Source organism: Sphaerodactylus townsendi, linkage group LG02 (assembly GCF_021028975.2).
Source record: "Sphaerodactylus townsendi isolate TG3544 linkage group LG02, MPM_Stown_v2.3, whole genome shotgun sequence".
Classification (NCBI taxonomy): Eukaryota; Metazoa; Chordata; class Lepidosauria; order Squamata; family Sphaerodactylidae; genus Sphaerodactylus; species Sphaerodactylus townsendi.
Genome location: NC_059426.1, coordinates 49,909,292 through 49,932,606, shown reverse-complemented (window position 1 = coordinate 49,932,606; position 23,315 = coordinate 49,909,292). Strand labels below are relative to the sequence as shown.

General features: G+C 42.6%; 1 protein-coding gene and 1 non-coding gene across 2 annotated transcripts in view; both read left to right on the top strand.

Annotated features, from left to right (window-relative positions):
* The window catches only part of THSD7B (thrombospondin type 1 domain containing 7B), a 552,862-nt gene extending 536,459 nt beyond the window's left edge, over positions 1 to 16,403 (top strand). Inside the window, exons 21-28 of the mRNA XM_048484496.1 lie at positions 720 to 865; positions 2,235 to 2,394; positions 5,997 to 6,170; positions 6,267 to 6,362; positions 8,030 to 8,112; positions 10,914 to 11,106; positions 12,926 to 13,013; positions 15,214 to 16,403. Of these exons, the coding sequence (XP_048340453.1) occupies positions 720 to 865; positions 2,235 to 2,394; positions 5,997 to 6,170; positions 6,267 to 6,362; positions 8,030 to 8,112; positions 10,914 to 11,106; positions 12,926 to 13,013; positions 15,214 to 15,295 (1,022 nt within the window). The 3' untranslated portion in view covers positions 15,296 to 16,403. The remainder of the gene's footprint in view (positions 1 to 719; positions 866 to 2,234; positions 2,395 to 5,996; positions 6,171 to 6,266; positions 6,363 to 8,029; positions 8,113 to 10,913; positions 11,107 to 12,925; positions 13,014 to 15,213) is intronic.
* A 3,137-nt stretch (positions 16,404 to 19,540) lies between these two features.
* On the top strand, positions 19,541 to 19,613 carry TRNAA-UGC. The gene has a single exon. It is a non-coding gene; the product is annotated as a tRNA-Ala (tRNA).
* Positions 19,614 to 23,315: the final 3,702 nt, after the last annotated feature.

Sequence of the window (23,315 nt, the reverse complement as noted above, 5' to 3'; positions counted from 1 at the left end):
TGCACTTTTTTGTTTAAATGGGACTCTCTTGCTGCAAAATGTCCTCAGCCGATCTGATCCACCATTTTACCCATCTGTTCTCTCTTCTCCAGCTGAGGAGGTGCTTCTACTGCCTTTTTTGGGTGTGTATGTGCCATCTTGCATCTAGTGTTATTTTACCAGACCATGTAAACATCAAGTAGATTTCACTGGTCTATTGTGCCAGCAATAGACCAGCAGTGTTAGAATAAAAATTTTAGACTCATCTGATCGCTCTGAAATGCTGCCCCAAAGAGCTGGAGGAATTTCTGTTCGTTGAGTGGGGGAAGGTGGGGAGAAGCAAGAAAATTAAAGGGAATGTACGCTCACTGCGGAGCAGGCCACTAGTGCATGAATGGCCAAAGTATACACCGAAGCATAAATGATCTACGGCTTTATACGCAAAAAGGCTTCCTGTTCTCTTCTATGAGTGGGAGATGTGCTATGAACAAAGGGTACTGTTTTTTCCAAGTTTCTCCTTTCATATTGAAGGAAATTGGACACTCCACTGTGTTGGCTGCCCATTGGTGACTTCAGCTACTGCTTCATTCTTTATCATAACTCATCTTATAAAAACCTTCCGGTGCTCCAGCTAAAACTGTTGCACCAAGACTGACAGGTTGTGCATTGGATTGCAACCTCTGACAACTCAAAAACGTCTCCAAAACAAAATTTAATCATCATCTCTCTGCTTGTTTTAGGTCAGATGCTGCGTACCCGATCTGTTATCATGCAAGCACAAGGAGAAGGAAGGCTTTGCCCAGCTGAACTCACTCAGTATAGAAACTGTGCAGCAAAACCCTGCTACAGTTTGGTTCTTGGAGAATGGTCCCCATGCAGAGTTGAGGTACTGTTGGGTGTTTATTTAAAAACAACCTCTTGACATTGTAGGTGGAAAATTAATGTTGCCAATTCCAGAACATGAAACAATACTATTTTTTAAAGTTATAGTGTGATATGTTTTAACACTGAAGCAGGTTCATAACAAATGAAGGGAAATTCTGTCACAAAAGCTAACAAGCAGCTGATTAAATACTGGTTATAATTACAAAAATAACAGGAATGTACATTTCTAATAGCATCCATATGGATTTTTTTTACAGCAGCGAATGAAGACTGTAGCATGATCTAATTTTTCAGAATGCTATCACTGGCAAAATTGACTTTTGCTCTAAGAATATTGTGTAGCTTGTCTCTCTACATCAGAAGTCCTTGAAAGGGTGTAGTTTAAAGCTGTTGTATGAAGTGCTGAGTGTGACTATTCTCTTTGGGGCAATTACTTTTTTTAATGGTTGGAAAAAGTAAATGCTGGCATGAACTGCGGAGCATCAAATACGTACACCTTTGCTTTGTCAGCATCAACAGACTGGATGCCTTTTTCTGTCTTCATGCAAACTTCAGCTTCCTTTATGCATTTTCCAGCTTCCCTTTTATCCCATGGATTATGCCTCATCTAAACATTTGAGCCGTTATCCAATGTTCACATAAAACCGTTCTGGATTTTCCACACTCAACTTCTTCATGCATGGTAGAGGGAGGATGGGTTCTGCTTCGCTTTGGTCGTGTCAAACTAATTAGATCATAACTCAGTGAAAATACAGCACAGAGGAAAGTATGAAATATTCTTAAGAGCCATTTACAAAACTGGTATAGTTTTATATTTCTGAGGAAAAATACCTTTCTCCATAATAATGTCTTATTACTGCAGTCAAAGACCAATATATACAACTAAGCTGCTGGTCCAACTGGGCTGATTTTATCTTTTATGGAAGGCCTTGGCCTCCCACCACCACTACAAACACACCTCTTCACGCATATCACCTTTGCACTGGATATGTGTTCTTTGGTGGACACAGCAAATGAACAATAGTCTGCGCAAGGCTACCACAAAAGTAGCTTATTTTGTTTAAAATGTGTGTGCGCCGCCTTTCCACCCAACCTAGGGGTCCCGGGACAGTGAACAACCAACCACTTAACTCAGCATTTAAATATTTAAAACTATTAAATAAAACATCTAAACACTTAGAAACAAAATAGGAAAGACCTCTTCATTTTCTTTCTTAGTCGTGAACATCAGATGAAGCACTTCTGCTTCAGGTTTAAATGAACTGTCTGGGCTGCTTCCAAGGGGAAGGATCTATGCAAGCATACTTAGCATTCATTATTAATGTACTAAGGGCTATTTTAGCACAATGTGCCTCTATTGTTTCTCTTAGGGTGGACAGTGTGGAGATGGAATCCAAGTACGGAACCTCACGTGCATGGTACATAATGGCTCTTTATCAGCAGCATCTAAACAGGTGGAAAGTTCATTATGTGGAGATCTTCCGTCTAAAGAAAGTGTGCTTCTGCTTCCTTGTTCTGTGCCTTGCCCAGGTAACTCCTTATGTTAGCACAAAAAGAGAATTTCACAATAGTAATGTCTTGTCCCGCAAAGATGCCACTATAATTTGAGCCATTACATTTTGTAAACCAGTCTTCTGCACATTTACAGGCTTGTTTGGAATCCAAAAAAATCATGATGCTGGAAAGTATCAGATTTTCTGACATTTTGGGAAGGCTAATAGCTACTTCATGGGGTCTCCTGATTGTGATCAGAACCAAGGTGTGTGAGAGAAAGGATTTAACCATTTCCTCCCCACATGGTCTTTCTAATGGAAAAATAGGCTTTGTCCATCTTTTTACACTGTATGGAGGATTGTCTTCAGTTGTCTAAAACATGACTGGGAGAGGAAGGCAAAACCTCCCCATATTTCACTGGATGGGTAAGGGCCTCCGTGGCAGCTATTTCATTTTGGGCCATCAAGTCATAACTGATTTATGGCAATTCCTGTGGGGTTTTCAAAGCAAGGGGTGTTCATAGCTAGTTTCCCATTGCCAGCCTTCATGTCATGTCCCTGGCATTCCTTGGAGGCTGCCTATCCAAATACTACCCAGGGCTGATCTTGCTTAGTTTCTGAAATCTGAAATCAGGCTAACCTGAGGCTATCTAGGGCCTGTTCCACATGGACCATACCGGTGTGGGGCCAGTAAAAATGCTGTTGCAGCTGGAGCAAAGCCATAACGGCCCACCTCCCCGCACAACGATGTTTTTCTGATTTGCTCAATGAGCGACTCTTTTGAAAAACGGCGGTGTCCACCTGGTGCCAAGTGAACGGCACTGGGTGGACACAGCCGTTTTCCCCGTGCCACTTTAGTTCCCCTCTCCCCTTATCTCAGCTGCCGTTGCTCTGCAGAGGCCAGGGGACAAGCCTCCTGGCCTCCAACCCCAGAGGCGTTGCCATGGCAGGAGCGTGTCCCCGCAGCTCTGCAGAGCGACGGCAGCCAAGAGGAGGTAACATGGGAACTAAAGCAGTAGGCCCCGTGCAAAGACAGCCCTGCAGGCCACAGGGGCCCTGGGGAGTGCACCGGCATCAAATATGCCAGTGCACCTCCTCTCCTGAGGCCTGTGCGGAACGGGGAGCCTGGCTGCTATTAGCCTTTTTTTAAATACTGGAAAGATCTGATTATAGATTTGTTTTGTCCTTCAGGAGTAAGTCATAATTAGTATCTGAGGAACTATGGATGCACATGAAAATTTATACCAAGAATAAAACTTGGTTGGTCTTAAAAGTGCCACTGGATTAAAACTTTTTTCTGCTAGCATGGCTACCCACCTGTATCATAGTTCAATAAGATTTACAACCTTCAGATACGAGCGTTTTAATCCAAAGAAAAACTTCTTTCTTTTGCATATAACCCTTTTATTGTAGATCATTCACTTTTATGGTGCACCTGTAAAACCTCCACAAATTAGATCACCATTATATTAAGTCAGTGTAAATCCACATGCAGAATGGAAAAGCAGATAATAGGAATCTAAAATGATGGAATTAGAGGACTGCAATGATCCTGATATCTGGAAGCGATTCTTTACATGTAACTGAAGCAATAAGAGGTGATTCTCATGGTCAGGCCATGTCCCTCCAAGACAGTATCACATAGCCCTGGAATGTGGATAAAAAAATCTGCAAAAACAACACCACATGTTAAAAAAGCTGGGATTTTTATTTATGTATTTGTTTATTATTGAATTTTATATACCGCCCACCCCCGAAGGGCTCTGGGCGGTGTACAGAAGATAAAATACTAATTAAACCATATAAAAATAATCCCATAATTAAAACCCAAGAATAATTTACATAACATTTCAACAAAACCAAGTAACAAAACCAAGTGACTTAAAAAGACCTTCTACCCCCCTGGGAGGGGATGGCCACAATACAATGTTAACCAGCCATGGTGATATACAGGGAAAAGTGTAAGGGGGGAGACAGTGAGGGGATGGCGAATCAGCAACCAGCTTCCCCAAAAGCCCAGTGGATCAAGTCCATTTTGCAGGCCCTGTGGAACTGTTCAAGGTCCTGCAGGGTCCTGATGGCCAGCGGGAGAGTGTTCCACCAGGTAGGGGCCAAGGCTGAGAAGGGTCTGGCCCGAGTGGAGGCTAGTCGAACATTGAGGGACCAGGGACTACCAGTAAATTTGCCCTGCAGAATGCAGAGGCTGAGTAGGTACATATGGGGAAAAACAGTCCCTGAGGTATGGGGGCCCCTGGCCACAAAGGGCCTTGAAGGTCAAAATGAAGACCTTGAAGGTGATCTGGTATTCCACCAGGAGCCAGTGCAGTTGGCGCAGCACAGGGAGATATGATCCCTAATACAGCCACCTGTGAGAAGCTGTGCCACTGCATCCTGGACCAATTTCAGTTTCCGGATCAGCCGCAAAGGTAGGCCCTTTGAGATCTTGGCCATTTTGAAGGATGCTTGGTAATTCCATAAGCAGGCAAAGGCAGAAACAAGCGCAGCAATGCACCAATCCCATGCCGGTTGGGCAGGAAGGCTGGCAGGAGAGACCATTGTCACCCCCAATGAGTGAGTCAGGGACTGTGTGGGTGGTGGAGAAGGTACAAGGCTGTGGGAAGGGTGACAGAAGCACTGCGACCAGGAGGGAATAGGCAATGCTGTGAGTGGGCAAAAAAGTAGGAGAAGCAGCAGGGGCCAAAAGAGGGAAGAAAGGAGGAGGAGAGCAAATGGGCCAAGATGTAGTGATGCACTGCTGACCCAGCAGCACCGTGGTAGAACGTTGGGACGCCAACGGACCTACGGCCTTGCTGGTCGCACCGCACCCCCACTCCTCATCCCCCCATGAGTCACGGGTCATGAACTGCCTGGCTCAATCACGAGCGCCCAGGGACAATGGTGCTTTACCCCCCCCCAGGTGAGGATTAGGCTCAGACGCTTACGCTCCTCTCCGCACGTAGCCAGATGAGATCATGCATCACATGATGATCTCCCGACCTCCTGCTCTCCCGGAACTCCCCCCGGTCCTCCCTCCTACACGCCCCCGATAGAATAACAATAAAAGGTGCCAGGAACCGGCAGACGAGAGACTCGCTAGGAACACGGACCTCCGGTCTCCCGCTGCTGCCGATCTCCACCAGATGTTATCTCCGCGTCTCGTCTCGTTCTTACGCTGACCACGTGGGTCGACTACACCAAGAGAAGAAAAATAGTGGGAGGAAGGGTAGTCAGAGAGAAGCAGCAGGAGAAAGTAGGGACAAGTGAATGGTGCAATTTTCCCTCTACTGCAGATTTCTCACAGGTCCCCCATGGTAGATTTTCTACATGCATTATGGGTTTAAACAATATGCAGCCACCACACCAAGTGAGTTTACATGGAGCAATCCTGAACTGTGTTGGTAGTACACACACTGGTGGCTGGAACATACCCACACCCACATGTGCACACATACATGTGCAAACACACACGTGCATGCACATACATGAATATATTCACATACAAAAATATACCTATGCTTGTGTGTGTTCTGTCAACCAGGGAGCAAACACAGTGGTGTTTACCAGTCCACTTATGTGCCAATAGGATATTTATTCATCATAGCCCTTATTCATTCTTTTCCCCCTGCTTCTTACCTGCAGGTGATTGCCATTTGACGGAATGGTCAGAGTGGAGCTCTTGTGAATTAACGTGCATCGATGGCAGGAGTTTTGAGTCCACAGGTCGCCAATCTCGATCAAGAACATTTATCATTCAGTCTTTTGAAAACCAAGATAGCTGCCCTGAACAGGAGTTAGAAACACGGCCTTGCTCTGGTAGGGAAACAGCCTTTGGGTTTTTTCCATGTCCTCGAATAGTCCACATGCATGCTGCCTTGCAAACTGATTGATGTTGACTTGTTTGTACCGTAGGAGGGAAGTGTTATAACTATGTGTGGAAAGCAAGCCTTTGGCAAGACAATGAGCGCACTGTGTGGTGCCAGCGTTCTGATGGAGTGAACGTCACAGGTATGTCTGCTGCATGCCCCTAGAAATGTACAAAAGCTGCAACTCAAACTTTATCCCCTTTTCTTCTTGAGAAACCAAGGAAAATTTTAAGTACTCTTTTCACAATCAAAATTAGGAGGAATTCAGAATTAGTTAGGAGAAACTCAGAATCAGAGTTTGGAGGGACTGAGAATCCTTCAGCTCAACCATCTGCCACTGGTAGCACTATCCCTACCACATAGGAGAACTGCCTGCACCGTAAAAGACATAGATTGTTGCACAGCACTGCAGTAAGACAAACATGTACTAAATATATGAATACAATTAGGAACAAGGCACTAAAGAGGTGCTACTCTATCTGTTTTCTTTTGAAAACCCAGAAGGATGAACCTTTGGGTTCTGAAATTGGATCTAGCACTAGGAGATGGCTCTGTGTCAAAAAGCCTCATGTCTGGCTCTTGGAAGCATAACTGGTACTTAGAGACAAAATTCTTGGATTCTGTCCCATAGTCTAGAAGTATACACTTCTGAACTCTGAGAACTGATCCAGATACTTTGAGTGCCAGGACTGAGTGTCGGATATGAACTTGGCTGGGCTTCTCATGAATATCTTTTGGAATTGAATTTGACCTGAAAAACTGTCAAAGGGAGCAGGGATCCTTTTTGCAACTGTGAAGCGTTGAATTTTGCAACTTTCCTTAGCATATCACAAGCAGGGAACAGGTACACAGCAAAGCAAAAAAAAATGCCAACAAAACAAATATTACCAGCCAACTACTGCAAAACAAAGACATGAATTCGATATGTGGAGCATGTACATTAAAAATGCTATCAAGAAAATGAGGTTTTTTCCCCTCTTTGCTTATGTCAAATAATAATAATACTAACAAAACAAAGGACGGAATACTAGAGACTCAGCATTCATGTTCCCTCTCAACAGCAGCGAGCACCAGGGGCAAAATGAGAGTTCACAAGCAGAAGAAGAAATATCTGATCCTCCAAAATGTCAGGTTTTTTTATACCATTCGTCCTTCACACTTGAGGCTTCCTGTTGTTAGAAACACGCTGGTATGTTTACAGACAAATAGATTGTTTAGGTTAAATACCATCCAATTAATATGCATTCATTTATGCTCATCAGCAGCCCCCAACAGAGTATCTGGAAATGCCACTGGGGCTGCTGCAGGAGAATTGGTCCATTCATACGGGCTACGCCATGTGGCTGCCACAAGATGTGAGCATAATGAGTATTGTAATGCAGGTATAGCCTACAGAGTTTTGAAAATAACAAGTATCCATTTTATTTGCAAGTTTCCTGCATAAACAAGTTGCTTGAGGAACATAACCCATATTATGCAATAATAAAAACAGGTTTACCAGACAGTATATCCCCAAAAGGGAGCTCGTAGCTAGTCCCATCTCTCCAACAGTTTACCTGTATGTTATCACGTTCACATATTATATTTTGCTGTATACACTTAGACACTACATAAAGACAATCTAAGTCAAAGGAATACATTTTTGATGTAGAATGGACACTAAAACTTCCCCCTCATTCATGAGTGACATGAATGCATTGTTTTTCCTCAGAGGAAGTGAATATCACATAATAGCAGTATTTTCTACAACATCCTGTCCCATTTTGAAATGTATGTTTTGATTATTTCTCTTGACCATTTCTCTTCTAGGTGGTTGTTCTATTCAGAGGCAGCCAACTACAACTAGGCATTGCAGCCCAGCTTGTAAAAAGCCCTTCTCTTACTGCACACAGGTAATCCATATGGCACAATTTACATCATCAGAATTTAGAAGGATAATAAAGTAGGATTTTAAAAACCCTCATGTACAGAGATATGAATGTAGCCTGGCATTTAGAGGGAACACCAGTTATTTAATTGGTTATCCTACATAATTGGCTAAGGCTTCGAACATGGCAACAACTCTATTCCAACCAATCACTACGGAGGACTCAGTTCCAGCCTAGCTGTGTGTGGAAGTGAGTCCTGAGCAGCAATTGGTCCAGCACACAGGATTGTCCCCCCACCTCCCTTCCCAAGAGCTGTGGGCCTTGGGAAGAGAAGTAGGGGGAAGGAAAGCCTGATCCTGGGTGCTGGACTGATCAGGATTGTTCCCCTTTTTTGTTTTAGAAGATGTGTTTTCGAAGCTTCACAGACTTGATATGAGGATCAGCATGGATTCTCATATCTGTGAAACTTTGAAGACACATAGTTTAAAATAAAAAGGGGGGGACACTATATATTCCCTTGCTGCTGCGCATGCCAACAGCTGTCTAGAGCCTGCTGTATTGTTTACCACAGTGGACTTTAATGATAGTTAAGCCATGGCTGAGACATGGCCATTGTGCATGTGGTAGGTGGGTGGAGAACTGTGGAATATTCTGCAAAATTCTAGTTGTCTTGACCAAGATTAGTGACTCATGTTCTTTTCATTTCTGCTTGCTTAATTCAATTAGTGGCATAATCAAGTAAGGTGGGTTGTGGCTATAAGACCATGACAACATGTTCCATAAGTTAATTATGCATGTGCTTTATCTAACGAGTCCCCTTACATGTGCAGTTGACTCTAGTGACTACCTTTGTAAGAATTTCATATGATGTTATATTCCTGTACTCATATTCTGAAAAGAGATAATGGAAGCAGCCACATTTCTCAGTAGTTCCATTGTGATCAAAGGGAGAGCATGGGATGAATTCCCGAAAAGCTCAGAGACATTGCTGCTTTTTGTGTATGTCCATTCAAATTTTACAAAGACTCATGCATGCAGCATGAGTCCTACGGGGATGGGGCGGTATAATAAATCGAAATAAATAAATAAATAAATAAATAAATAAATAAATAAATCTTGGGGTAGTGGTTAAAAGTAGGTGGACTCTAATCTGGAGAACTGGGTTTTATTCCCCACTTTTCCAGGTAAGTGGCAGACTCTTATCCAGTGAACTGGATTTGTTTCCCCCCTCTTCCACATAAAGCCTGCTGGGTGACTTTGGGCTTTGGGCCACTAACCTGGATAGCTTTAAAAGGGGCTTGGACAGATTTATGGAGGAGAAGTCGATTTATGGCTCCCAATCTTGATCCTCCTTGATGTGTGATTGCAAATGCCTCTGGTCTGATCCAGCAGGCTCTTTCCTATGTTCTTACAGGAGAGGAAAGGAGGGTATAAATCCAAACTTTTCTTGTGTGCATGTCTTTTTTTAAAGTGTGGCAAAAGACAGAAGCAGCTGATCCTCAAAGTTCAGTGGATCTGGAACGTCAGTATTATTCTTTTAAAATCAACCAGAAAATTCTCAGTGGTTGTATTTTAGGAAGTTTAACCTGTAGCTCTAATGTTGTTGTATGTACTCCTCTTTTCTTTTCATCTCTTAAATCTATGGCTCTTTCCGCATCGTACCTTTGGGCCAAAAGTGGCCCGGCCGGCGGGAACTGAGTAAAACCACCGTTTTGGCTGTGGGACAGTTAGCCGATTCCACCGTATACACACTGCCAAATTGCTGCAGCGGCGCTCAATTCCTACTTGGTTTTCAAAAGCGAGGTTTTTTGCAAATGCCAGCTTCCATTCGGTGCTATGCAAACAGCACCGGGTGGAAGCCGGCGTTTCTTCCCCGGCCCTCCCAAACACTGCTTACCTCAGGTCACCTTCTGTCGCGTTGTGCAGGCCAGGAGACACGCCCCCCTCGCCTCATTCTCCAGGGTCGTCACTCTGGCCGGGAGGGCGTGTCCCCTGACCTCCACAATGCAACAGAAAAGAGTGACAGGAAAGGCTTAACAGCATTTGGAAGCGGCGCGGCTTCTATGAATGAGCCGCGACCGGCCAGTGCAGCTTCCAGCCCGGGACCGGATCCCATCGCGAACTGGTGTCCTTGACAGGGGTGCACCAGCATAAACTATGCTGACGCACACCCCCTCAGCCCCCGTGTGGAAAGGGCCTATGTTTTTCTACCTTCAGAATTAATGCTATGTATATATTAGCTAAATGTTGTGTTATATATGCCAGAACAAGGGGCTGGATCCAAAGCTTCCCTTGAGCAAGTGGAGAGGCACTTCTGTTCATGCCGAAGAGTTGGTTTTTGCCACTTTCCCTGTGAGCAATTTGGGGGGTGGGGCACAAGAATCTGAAGTGAGAAGGAAAAGTCAGCAAGGATCTGTGAGCACAACTCCATTCATGTTTCTTTGAATTCAAGTCTATATTTTTCCCAGCCTGTTGCCGGGGTTTCAGAGAAACAGTGATCTTTCTACAAGACTGATTTTATTTTCAGCATTTTTTGTTGTAATGCTTTTATGTGAACAGAGTGGAAAACAAACAGACCACCTATTGCTTTATTGTGCCCAGTATGAATCAGACACTGTTTTTCAGTCTGTAGAAATACAACTGCCTGTCCCAAGTACTTAGGAGGAATTGGGCTTCAAATCTAAGCAAATAAATACATCATTTGGGGTTAGGTTAACCTGAGGAAAGCAGGCAAGCCTTTCGGCTGATACCTCTTTTGTAATGAATTCCTCTCATAACAGTGTGAACAAACTGTTGTCAGTATCGCATGCATTCTTATTAACTAGAGCGGAGTCTGTGGTTGCAAGAGAGGCTATACGGAAATAATGAGATCAGACGGCTTCCTGGATTATTGCATGAAGATACCGGGTTTAGAAGATAAGAAAGCTGATGTTAAAACGAATGCTGCAAAAAATAAACCCATCAACTCTAAAATGCATGACATTTTCAAAGGATGGTCTATTCAACCTTTTAACCCAGGTAAAAAAATATTATGATGGTAAGATATGGTGGGATTTCCTTAAATATTGTATCAGTAAGGGTCATGCTAACTAGATCATATAAGCAGAAACCTTACCGGAGAATGTCCAAACCTTTATCTGCCAACATATTCTAATTAATTATGTTAAAACATAATAAGGTTTTAACAGATGCAGCAACTTTATGCAAAATCATATAGTATAGAATGACTGGAATGGTTGCATGGTGCTGCAGCCAAAGAAGGTTGAAGGTTTTTGCAAGCATTACATTTGTCACTCAGAAAAATGCATTTATTGGTGCTAGAGACGAGATTTGAGCAAAATCAGAATGATATTGCCTGCAATATCTATGGAATCTGTGCAACTGTAATTAATTGCAGCTGCCTATCACTGTAATGTTATTAAACATATTGGCTCTATTTCAGTGAACTGTGAATTCAGCTGAAGGCTGTGTGCCTACTGCTATTCTTTCAGTCTGCTGCACATTTCCTTCAAGATGTGATTTTCACTATGAGAGCCAAGGGAGAATCTATATCTCTGTGGCAAAGCATTTTATCCATGCGAGTGCAGTGGTAGGGAGAGAGTGTGCCAGCAAGCCAGGCAAGCTGGGGTCTGGAAAAGCTGCTGGCTGGGTGAGGCAGCAGGTCTGGCAAGCTGGGAAATGGGAGTTCGGGGAGGCAAGAGGAGGCAGGAGGGGGAGCCTGGGGAGTTTGGCCAGAGCTGGGCACAGGGAGAGAGGGAAGGGGGTGGGCTGTGCAAGCTGGAGCCCTTCAAGGCGGCAAGTGAGCAGAGGCTGGTAGGTGGGGGCGCAGGGAGGAAGGGACAGCCAAATGTATCCCCCACGTGACTGAGGCCAGTGGCATCTGCGTCACAAGAACCCCCTATTCCCATTCCCCCAAGATATTCCACTGCACACTGTTACTTTTGGGTATTATTCAAAATCATGGCTTTGCCTGGAAGTCAGTATGTTTTTTATTTCTGGCACTGAAGCAGGTAAACCCCAGGCCAAGGTTGAGAGCTCTGCTTAGATGACCCTGCCCCATCTCACTGAACTTCACATGATAAGAAATCCATACAGGAGCCCTGACTGTTAACCAGGAAGCCTTTAAATAACTTTTTACAACAGACCCCTCATAGTGAAGAAGTTTGGAAGCGCTTGTTGTGTGGCAGCAGTATGCGTCACAGCAAGGAATTGCTTCACTATGCAGACAGTTACAAATAGCTTCAACGTGGCAGCCCGATTGGAATCATCTTGCCTTTAACCAGTTAGTTGCTCAGTTGTCAAAGGTGTCAAGAACGTGGTTCAGTTTTACCCTTCTTGTCTCAAGAAGCGTAGGGAATTTAGGCTTTTGGAACTGAATAGCCACAGCAGTATTGCGTCTGAATTCTGGAAGGCAGCACTGCTAGGGTCTTATTACATGTTGGTTTCCATGAGCCACATATTGGAAATATTTGGCTATTCAAAGTAGCGAGTTTTAAATTGCAAGAGCAGAATAGGAGGCACTGAATCAGCTGTGACAACACAAAAACTTTCTCAGATGTGGGCAGGATTCTGTGAACAAAATTGTACTTTCTTCTGTAAAACTGTGAAAAACCAACAAATTCAGAACTTTCTCTTTTTCAGAGTATTCAGCTGACTCATTTTGGTGTTTGTCTCTGCTGGGGTTAGTTAGAGTTGCCAGTTCCGGATTTGGAAATACCTGGAGATTTTTTTTGGGGGGGAGGGGTGTAAGGCTGAGGAGGTTGGTGTTTGCAGAGGGAAGAGTCTTCAATGGTGTATAACTTTCGTCTTATTCCTTTTCTTCCTCTTTCTGCCTCAGATGGAAAACTTAAAATCTGGGTCTATGGAGTATCAGCAGGCGGGTTTTTTATTATAGTTTCCCTAATCTTTACATCGTATCTTCTTTGGTAAGTATCCTGAGTTTTTTGTGCATATTTCCCCTATGTAAGGGTGTTACTCCAGTCAATAATGGAGACTCGGGAATATTTCTAGAGCTTTATTGGACTGTGTCAAGACCTGGGCTGCAAAAAGCCAGAGCTGACGCTCGAGACTTTGCCCCTAGTTTATATTACCGATCATTGAAGCATAGCCCATTCAGAGGTTCCCCCTCCCACTGTTTCCCACAATTGCCCACTTGAAAAGAGATAATATGAATGCAGTATTGTTATGAGTTGCCCAAGGCCCTGGCAGTCATACTCCCATTGTACTCCCATCTCCAGGAAATGGGTGGTGGGGGCAGGTATGCATATTTCACTAGTTGCAAGCAAGCACAAAGAAACAGAATAAAGAGGCCCTCAGGCCACAGGTAACAGCAGGCACAGTTGTGACCTTGGCTCCAGCCCTGAGATGCCAGGCCCCAGCAGAGCCAGGCCTGACACCCTATTTTGTTTATTTGATTTTTGCCTCAGTTTTAGGGTAGAGGTATACATTATGCGTAGTGCTTAGATGACGTGTCCTAGTTCTATCTTTCAGCATATTGGAGCTGTAGGGGCTAATGTTGGGGAAATTTCTTAACTCTCTCTTCATTGCATTCTTTTTTTTGCTTGAAATCAATGTTTTGCCTCAGTTTGGTAGATGTATTTACTTGAAAGTTGATTCCAGTCAAGGTGATTTAAATTGAAAAAAGTTTTTTTTAATGCAGAAATCAGATTCCATGGCTACTTCACCTTCAGTTAGATGTAATGTGGAACAACTGAAATTTAAAAACATTTTTGTTTTTTTCATATTATATCTAAAACTTTCTAGTTTACTAATATTCCTCAAGGCATGTACAAAGAGTGTTCTCCACACTTTTAGTTATCTGGGACTCAAATAAGCAAAATAGAAATATTAGAGAGGTCCGAGTGTGCAGCCTTGCTTGAACTCATTGCCAGATCAGTACCCATGGCTGAGACAACTAATATTTGCATTCAGCTGTGGCTTGTATCTTTAATTGTGGGAGCTGTTATCAATATAAAATTTGAGAAGGAAGATTAAAAACAATATACATTTATGAAAATCTAAATGATGTTTGTGATGTGTTGGAAAGGAAAATACCAGGATAATATTGTATGATACTCATAGTTCTTACTATTCTAATGGTATTGTTCTCTGTCTGACTTATATTTCAGTCGTCGTTTAATATGAATAAAAATTTAAAATCTTTATTTTCAGTTTTCATGAATAGCACTTTTGGGGATTATTCTTTTAGGATTGAACTATAGAGCAAAATTCCACAAATAGCAGAAGATGATTTTCACTGATTCCCCCCTCCCACTGTAGATCTTGGAGACCTCAGGCTGTTTGTATAAGTCTCCTGCTCCCCAGAGCAAGATTTCAGTGACGATTTGAACAGAAGGCGGCAAGGAAGTCCCTTTCCACTAATGGAAATCCCTTCTGTCAGTTGAGATTTATGTTGGAATCCAAGTCATTGCATTAATCTTCTACTTGGTAGACAGCAAAAGAATGGGTGACACATGAATTTTGTTACTCAGGATTATTTTGCAAATCAGAAATGGACACAGTTATAGAACTGCAGAGTTGCCCATTTTAATATGTTCCGATTGGACAGGAAATTAATATTACTACAGTTCCAAGTTCTAATCTGGGAGGCTGAAAACAGAAGGAACACAATTCCTGATTCTCCTGGGGAATCCTGGGTGATTTGTTTTCCTGTGATGTGTTGATTGGAATAGTAAGAACAATGACTATGATTCGGTGATATGTGAGAAGCAGAGTAATATATTAGTTAGACTAGGACTTGGACCAACTGAATTCAAAACACCGCTGTTCCATGGAAGTTTTTCAGGTGACCTCACACCTTCTCCTCTGTTGCAAGGGTAAGGTTGAGGAGGGGAGAATGATGTGATAAGTGGCTTTGGGTCCTCCTGAGTGAGAAAAGCAGAATATGAATGTTAAAAAGAGTGAGTCATTATCTAGGCATCTGGATGGTAGTCCTAGTTCTGATTTGCTAAGTGCACATCTAGCCCAGGTGGAAAATCTTTAAATATGTACTTAATTTTACTGAAATCAGCTGGATAACAGAGTTGAGGATGACCTAGATTCTAGAAGTAAATCAAGTGACTCATTTAAGTTTGCTAAAGTGATCTTTTTAAAATTCTCTTTTAGCAAAAAGCCAAAACAGCAACAACATTCTCCTCCACAACAAAAGTGTCTGACCTTAGCCTACGATGGAGATGTTGACATGTAACATGGAAAGAAATCCAAATGTAGACATCAACTGCCTTAACTGATTTCCCTTTTGTAACATTTGGACTTCTCCGCTTTTTGTTTGGTTTTTGAGGAATCACATCCCTGCTAAAACTGGGCAGAAGACCAACAGAACATTTTTTGCCTTTGGGTTTATCTGAAACAAATCATTAAAGGCTCATCTCTTATGACCTTTTCCCAAACGAGACCTCAGAAACACATCTCCTCTGGAGTGACAACGGGAATAAGGGCAAAAACAAAATAAAACAAAGCCACCAACCTCTACTGATTTTTACCTTTAAAAGCATGACAATCCTGTGGAATAAAGGTGACATTATATTATAAAGGACAAGTGGGACCCTGTGTCATTATGCACTATATTAGTGCAGGCTTCATTATTTTTTCACCTCTTTCAATAATGAGTTTTCTAGTGTTTACATCCAAGTTACATTTGAGACTGAATGCTGGTTCTTCATGTATTTTCCAAAATACGTCAGAGGAATGTTGAGACTTCTGGACTTTCCTTGGCTTTCAACATTATTGTGTTCCTTAGATGGGAAAATAATCTCAACTCCCCTTTCATCAGAACAGCAAGATGATGCACATTTATCAAATGTTTCTGCAGCACAAGAAGTGGTTTCAGATGGCTTTCTAATTGCATGGGGTCCAGTTGGTTTTGGTTTGGGTTTTTTAAACAAGATGAACAAACATTTTCACGACGACCAAGGAGATGGAAAGATTGCTTGAAGATATATTTTAAATTGATAAGCCATTTAGATGCATTTTAATCATTGCAAACTGTAATTCAGTTGAATTAATATGAATTCCACTTTTGTAATTTAAATTTTTCTTATCTGGAATATTTGTAAATTCTTTTTTTTTTAGTTTATCCTCTGATCTTATTTATTATACATTCAACACACAGATAAACAAAAGTCTGTTTGTAGGAAGTCTTGTTTTTTTCTTTAAAAAAAAGACGTTTCCAAATCTGCATTCTGAACATCTTGAAGAAGATAAGTGTTTGTAATAGTATGTGTTGCAACTAAGAAAGTGCCATCTTGTGGTATTGACATGTATTTATACGCAAATAAAATGCTAAAGGGAGTGGGAATGAAGTTGCTCAAGATACTTTGTAATCTCTGTAAAAGTCTTGGTGCATCAAGATAAAAATCTTGTCATCTAAACACACTGTAATTATGGAACCAAAGACATACGACAGTGACTCAAAATGGGTTAAGGAAGCAATTATTTAATAAGCCCCAGTATATTTCAAGATCAAGGCACGCTCTATCAGAAAAACATTCTTACAAGTGAAACCTCCTTTTCAGAGGATCTCAAGGACTTTCCTGTAGCGTATAGATTAACATCTAAAATACAAATACATATATTAATGGCTAATTTCAAAACAGCTTAGTAACAAATATTAAATCTGCTAAAAATAGTTCAGCTGGCTAATCCAAATGCTCTTGAAAGGGAGAGCAATACAATCCTGCTTTCTAAACAGCAGATGTTTGAAAGACGGACAGAACCTGTTCTAGGGGGTTAGGGGCAGGCAGAGCGGCAGCAGGCAGCGGTAAACAAGCTGTAACTATTGTTCATCAAGTGTCTTCTGCGTACTCATGCATCCCTTCCCACTTACTTCACAAGATGTCTGTTGTGGAGAGGGGAAAGGAAGGAGTTTGTAAGCCACTTTGAGACTCCTTACAGGAGAGAAAGGTGGATATAAATTCAAACTCTTTCAGTCTGGCTATGATCATCCCTGCTGAGAAGCTAGTGGGAAACTATGCCCCTGAAAACCTGACTCAGTTTCTGGATTATCCTTATTTGTCTTTATTTGTTTAGATATTTCATCCTGACAACAATAGCCATGTGAGGTAGGCTAGGCTGAGAAAGATATTCGCTCAAGGTCACCCAGAGAACAATGCCAGCAGAGTGGGGATTCCAATCACATTTCAATCTTGCTGGAATATTAAGGACTTGAGTTTGCAAGAGCTTTTGTTTAAGGAATGCCCATCCTTCACTTCCTCTTCCTTCCTGGATACTTTCCATGGAATGGCTCACATCATGGCTCTGAGTTCATTAATGTCTGTCTTCCTAACATCTAACACACATGAACTCCCCTGGGTCCCATCAACAAAAAGAGTTCTAGGAGGACATGGTTACTTCATGACAGCCAGCGTGGCGTAGCAGTTAAGGGATCAGACTAAGATCTGGGAAACCCAGGTTTGAATCCCTACTCATGCCACAGAAGCTTGCTAGGTGACTTTGGGCCAGTCACTCGCCTTGTACCTTGACCCTGGGAAGTATTGGGATGGGAGACCTTCAAGTAATCCCAGGGGTATAATGCAGAGACAGGCAATGGCAAACAACCTCTGAATGCCTCGTGCCTTGAAAACCCCATCAATGATTGCTATAAGTCAGTTATGACTTGATGGCAAAACCAAAAAAGTTTCTTTCCTCCAGAAGTCTATCATTTAAAAGAGCTGCTGATTATACGTGTATATTATATACATTGGTTATCTGTGTATATACAGAAAAATGTATATAATATATGGCACCACTTTGTATTCCCTCCCTTTAAAAAAAATGCAGTTCTGGTCCTGAAGACAGACGGCTTGGTGTTTTTCACTACTCAGCAAACCTGGTTAAGCACTATGAGGACAATGGGAAAATTTTGACCATGGGGAGTGGGAAACCACCTCTATTTGCCCTGTACAAGTAGGAGAATAGTACATTTTGTGGCTGCTCTGCCTTGTGCTTTTACCCTGCCTCCAACTGCCTGTATCAGCGATACCCCTGACAGACACAGAATGGAAGTTGTCATAACCTAATCCTTACAGATAGTAAAGAATTTCCTCTTGTCCATAATGGAGCAGTGGGAAGGCAATTATCATTAACCAAAGTGACATCTCTGTTGTTCTGTAAGAAAAGAAAGATTGGCCCATTTGCGGTTTATGCAAGCATGGTTAAATATTTAACCGAATTCTAGAAGGCTGGCATTAATTTTTCCAGCTGTAATCATATTTCCATATGTGAATGAAGGACAGATTATTTTAAGGGCAATTTCATTTTATTCCAAACTTCAAAGCAACACATCAGATATTCTCACTTTAAGAGTATAGGCCAGATTCTGAGCTATTAAAGTAGTTACTCAACACAACAGATTAAGCTTTAATTCAGCATGAACTATTTTATGTAAAAAGGTTCCACCCTAATTACTTTGAAAGCTGTCTTTATGAGGAGAAGACAGTGACTTTGCTAGCTCTTTATCAAATGTAATAATCGGCAGGTATGCACTACACTTCTCAGCTTCCCAAACCTTGATCTTCCTAGTGAATGACAACTGAATTACAGCCATGTGACGCTTCCATTTGGATTAGGACCAGCAGGGCAGGGGGGAGATAGAGATGTATCTTTGCACAGTTTTATGAGTAGAAACCAACCCTTTAAAGAAAAAAAGAAGGTCTAAAGGTGAGTGCCTGGCTATTTTTAATCAGCATAACCCCTTCTTTCCTCCTTACAGAACTTCAGTCAGAATTAGTGTCCTGTGCAGCTGTAACTTAGCTTCAAAAGGTGCTAGGACATCTGTGATCTCCAATTCATCTAGTTTGACTCTTAGCCAAGTAGTTCTGCACTTTCCCACAGCAACCCAGTTCTGCCATTCCTTTAATAAGCAAAGCCATTTTCTCCCTTCAGAAATACATGTGAAGCCTGTGAGTTCAGTTATTATCAGTGCTGGTCACAGTGATTGTGTAGCTTTTCTAGATGTGTAACGCCTTCACTTATATTTCAGTCAAACGTATTGAACCGCTTTTGAGAATATAAACATTCTCAATTTCATGAATCACAAATACCCAGAAAAGAAACTGCTAAAAGCATAGTCTTTTGCTCTGATAAATGAACATGTTTGTGCCAATTAATGTGCTGTAGTACAAAAGAAGGTAAAACCAATTTGGGCAAAACTGTGGGTTAGAAATGTATGGGATGACTGTCCCTTTGGAAAACCAATTTGTGTGAAACAGAAAACAAAAGTTAATGTGTAGTTTCCTGCAAGTAAAAACAATTTAATTTCAAGCAACGGGTGCAATTGAATTTAAAAATAATAGCACACCTTCTAGTGACCTGAAGGGAATAAACGAGTTTCCCCTAAATGCAAAATAAAGAAAAAGGGAGGTGGGGAGAACATTTTTAAAAGTTTAGTTTTAATGCAGACACTTGACTTAGGAGCTGGGAGACTCACTATGGAGGGGTCTGTGGCTCAGTGGTAGAGCATCAGCTTTGCATGCAGAAGGTTCCTGGTTCAAACCCAGGCATTTCCATTAAAAGGCCAGGTAGTAAGTAATGTGAAAGACCTCTGACCTGGACCCGAGAGACCTGCTGCGAATCTGAGTGGATAATACTGATTTGTATGGACCAATGGGTTGATTCAGTATAAGGCAGTTTCATGTCAATTTAATGTAAATTCATTAGGCTGGATTCAAGAGTACTTGCACAAGCGGGGTGTTGGGGGGGGGGGTTGTTGACAGTTTCCTCCTCCTCACTGTAGAACACCACTGTAGAACACCATTTTGGATATGACCACCACTTCAGCAATTTGGATCCAGCCAATCATCCTTTAATCAGCTGTGCTTAAAAAGTATTAGTTTCCTTCATTTTCCAAACGACATCCCCAAATTGCTGGGATATCAGTGTGTGCATCTCTTAAAGTGCCAGTTTACAAGAAAGTATTTCCTACTCTTACTCCACTTTGCATTCTATTAGAGTGGTGATATTGCAGCAGTTTCTTTAGAGCCTGACAAAAGTGTTCAGATTCACACCAAGTAGAGTCTACGGAAACATGGCTAATGCCTATTGGCAACAGGCACACTGACAGCATGGGCCAACATGTTCATCTGGAGTTTGAGTCTCTGTTCCCTGAAGCTGTTAAATGGCTTCCATTGATTTCAGCAGAGCTGACTAAGGGCTCCGTGACCTGCTATTTATTGCTTCGTTGCAGCTTTTTGTCTTCAGAGCTTCTTGCTGCTGTGTTAACTAATCAATCCTCAAAAACCCTTCTGTGTGGCCGATAAGTAACACAGCTTTAATAATTAAGTCCTTTGGATTTGCCACTTGTTTAAGGGGGTGACTGACTCAGAGAAAATGATGGATGACTTTTAGAGGCTTAGGAGAGTGGTTAGTCCTGAAACTGATGTCGAGTTGGGCACAGTTGCAAAGCTACGATGAAACACTGGCTGTTGGTGTACTTACGGCTTTCTGCATGGCTCTGTGCTTCACAGCGGGCTTTTCCCACTTCTTTCTTAGCAAACAGGATTATCTTGCAGCGAAGTGGCCCCTCAGCCATATGGATTCATCCTTCTGCCCCCCCCCCGCCCACTTCCCAGTTCCTGGTTCTGTCCCTGTCAGAGGAACTGCTGTTGTTTGGGTGGAAAAAAACCAAGAGTCACGAGAAGACCAGTGGAAAGAAAAATGCGCACTTTTTCCTTTCACTTTCTCTGATAAGAATGTGGGAGAGTCAAGCTTTTCCAGACTTCTCTCAGCACTCAGGGTCTCCTAATTCTCAGTTTATGCTTTTTTTGAAAAAACACCCCTCATTCTTTGTGGAAAAATAAAGGCAAAGGCTTCTTCCCCTTCTACAGGAGTAAAGAGAACGTGGCACAACTGTGGTCCTATGGAATTCTGGACAAGTACAAAGTGAACATCTTCACAGTGGAAGCAGTTAGAAACATGCTGTTTTAACAAACGAAAGCTGGGAATTTATGGGAACCTGGTTAATGTATTGTTACAACAGTATATCAATATAATAACATTCTAATAGCATTTTGTAAGTTGTAAAACCCACAGGGGCTCAGAGAAGGGTGGGGTGACCACTACTGGGGGACTGAGGTATGGAAACTTCTGGGAAACCTGCCATGGGGATGCCATTGCTTTTTATCTGTGGCTGCGCTAGCAACGTGGAGGCTGGACAAACCCCTTCCTGTGTGGAAATCACTCAGGAGGCCTTCCTTGGAAAAGGGGATTAGGTAGTAGGTGGCACCCAAAGGATTATATGTAGGAAGTCACCGGGGGGGGGGGGTGCAGTTGTTCAGCAGTGAGTATAGATAGGAGTCACACTGATCTAAGCTGGAAATGACCAGACTGAACAACTCAACTGATTCCACCTGAAAATAAGAACAGAGTCTTTACTGATCTCCTGCGTCAAAGTTTGCATGACATTCTGTTCCAAGCACCCCTCAGTTCGGAAGAATGTATTTGCTTCAGGGAATCACTGTTTGACTAGCTCTAAATGCATACTCTTGCACCATCTAGTGCCCTGCCAGGGTCACAATTCAGCAGAAATTTATTCATTTATTTATTTATAATTTGATTTAGAGGTGGCTTACAAGTGTACTCATACACTGGAACCCTTCTTCAAAAAGTATAAATATGCAGCAAGCCAGTTTCCAAGATGCTGTTAGCTGCTGTGCTCTGATAAAAAATGTTAGGAACACATTTGGTGTGCCTTTTGCCATCCTTCTTCTATCCAGAATCTTGTTTAGGGGGGAATGGAGAGTGTATTTTCAATATGCTTCTCCCACAACAGGCAGCATATTTCACAGCATCTGCAGATTTCACAGCATCTATCACTTGCACGCGGTCACAATTAAGAGGCCAAAAAAACTGGGCTTAATTAGTAGTAAGCAGTTCACTTTGCACCATTTTTCTTCATTTTCAAAAATCCACTGCCTCCTGTTAGGGCACAGACTCATTGTCCATTGCACATTGAGGTGCCCATGCAAAGTACTGATTTTGCTCAGCTGAACAAGCTATGGCAGGACTATCCCCGATTAATAAAAGGAAATGCTGCTTGACCTCAAAACAAGGATTCTATACAGACTTGCAGTGGTCCTTTGTACACCTTTTACCATTTGAGCGTATGAAATACCTTATCCTATATTGGACTTTTGGTCCATCCAGCATGGTATTATCTACTCTGGTGGGCAGCAGCTCTTGGAGATCTCAGCCCTAACCTGAGGTGCTAGAAGTTGAATGTTGGGCTTTATCTATGCTCGTTGAAGACCTTTCATCATCCTAAGCAGGGCAATAGAGGAAACAATTGTGGCTGCCAACCCCATTCATTGCTTCCTCCTATACTGGGAGTGGAGGGAAGTTCTAGTGATGCTGCGGGGATCTCTGGAGTTCACCTTGCACCCAAACAGCAGCCAAGCAGATTTGAGAGGTGGCTTCAGGCACAAGCCCATTTATTCCTTGGTGCTGCTTGGTGCTGCTACCCTTTTGAAACACGGGTTGCTCCATGGCTGCTTGGGTGATGCAGCCTGGGACTTTATCAGGAGTGGATTAGGAAGTGAAAATGGCCCTGGAGCAATCCAGGCTGAGCAGTTCTCATTGACACATGGGCATTTATTTACCCCCAAGGTGGAAACAGTGCAAGAGGATACAACTGGTGACTGTCATTGCTGGTGAGGGGTCTGAGCCAAATGGTCCCTGAGGTAGACCCTTAGGTGTGAGTCTGATTGCTCCTGGCCACCAGTGGCTCTCCAGAGCAGCAAATTTCCCTTTATGTTAAATATCCAGTCTGTCCCTGGACTTTATGCTCTTCCTCTGGGCCACAGTTCTTCTCTCAGCTGACAATCTGGTATTGATAGTCCTGAAAGTGAGACACAGGTCTGTCACTTGCATTTGTTCGCGCTGGGCTTGCCAGCCCTGTTGGGAAATAGCAGCACATATGGGGGGGTGGAGCCTGGATGGTACAATGCATAGAGTCCACCCTCCAAAGCAGCCATTTTCTTCAGGGAACAGATTTCTTCCATCTTAAGATCAGTTGAAAAGGAGATTTCCAGCCCCCCCTCCCCCCCCCCCGGAGTTTAGCAACCCTTTGTACCTTCTCCATTGGCTGCTCTGTCTTGGCCCATTCTCCATTCATGCAGCCCCTGAACATCCAGCTTAGCCAGCAGGTGCTTTCTGGAGAACTGCCTGAAGGTGCCTTTTGGAAAGCATTTGAACAGCAACAGCAGTCACTGAAA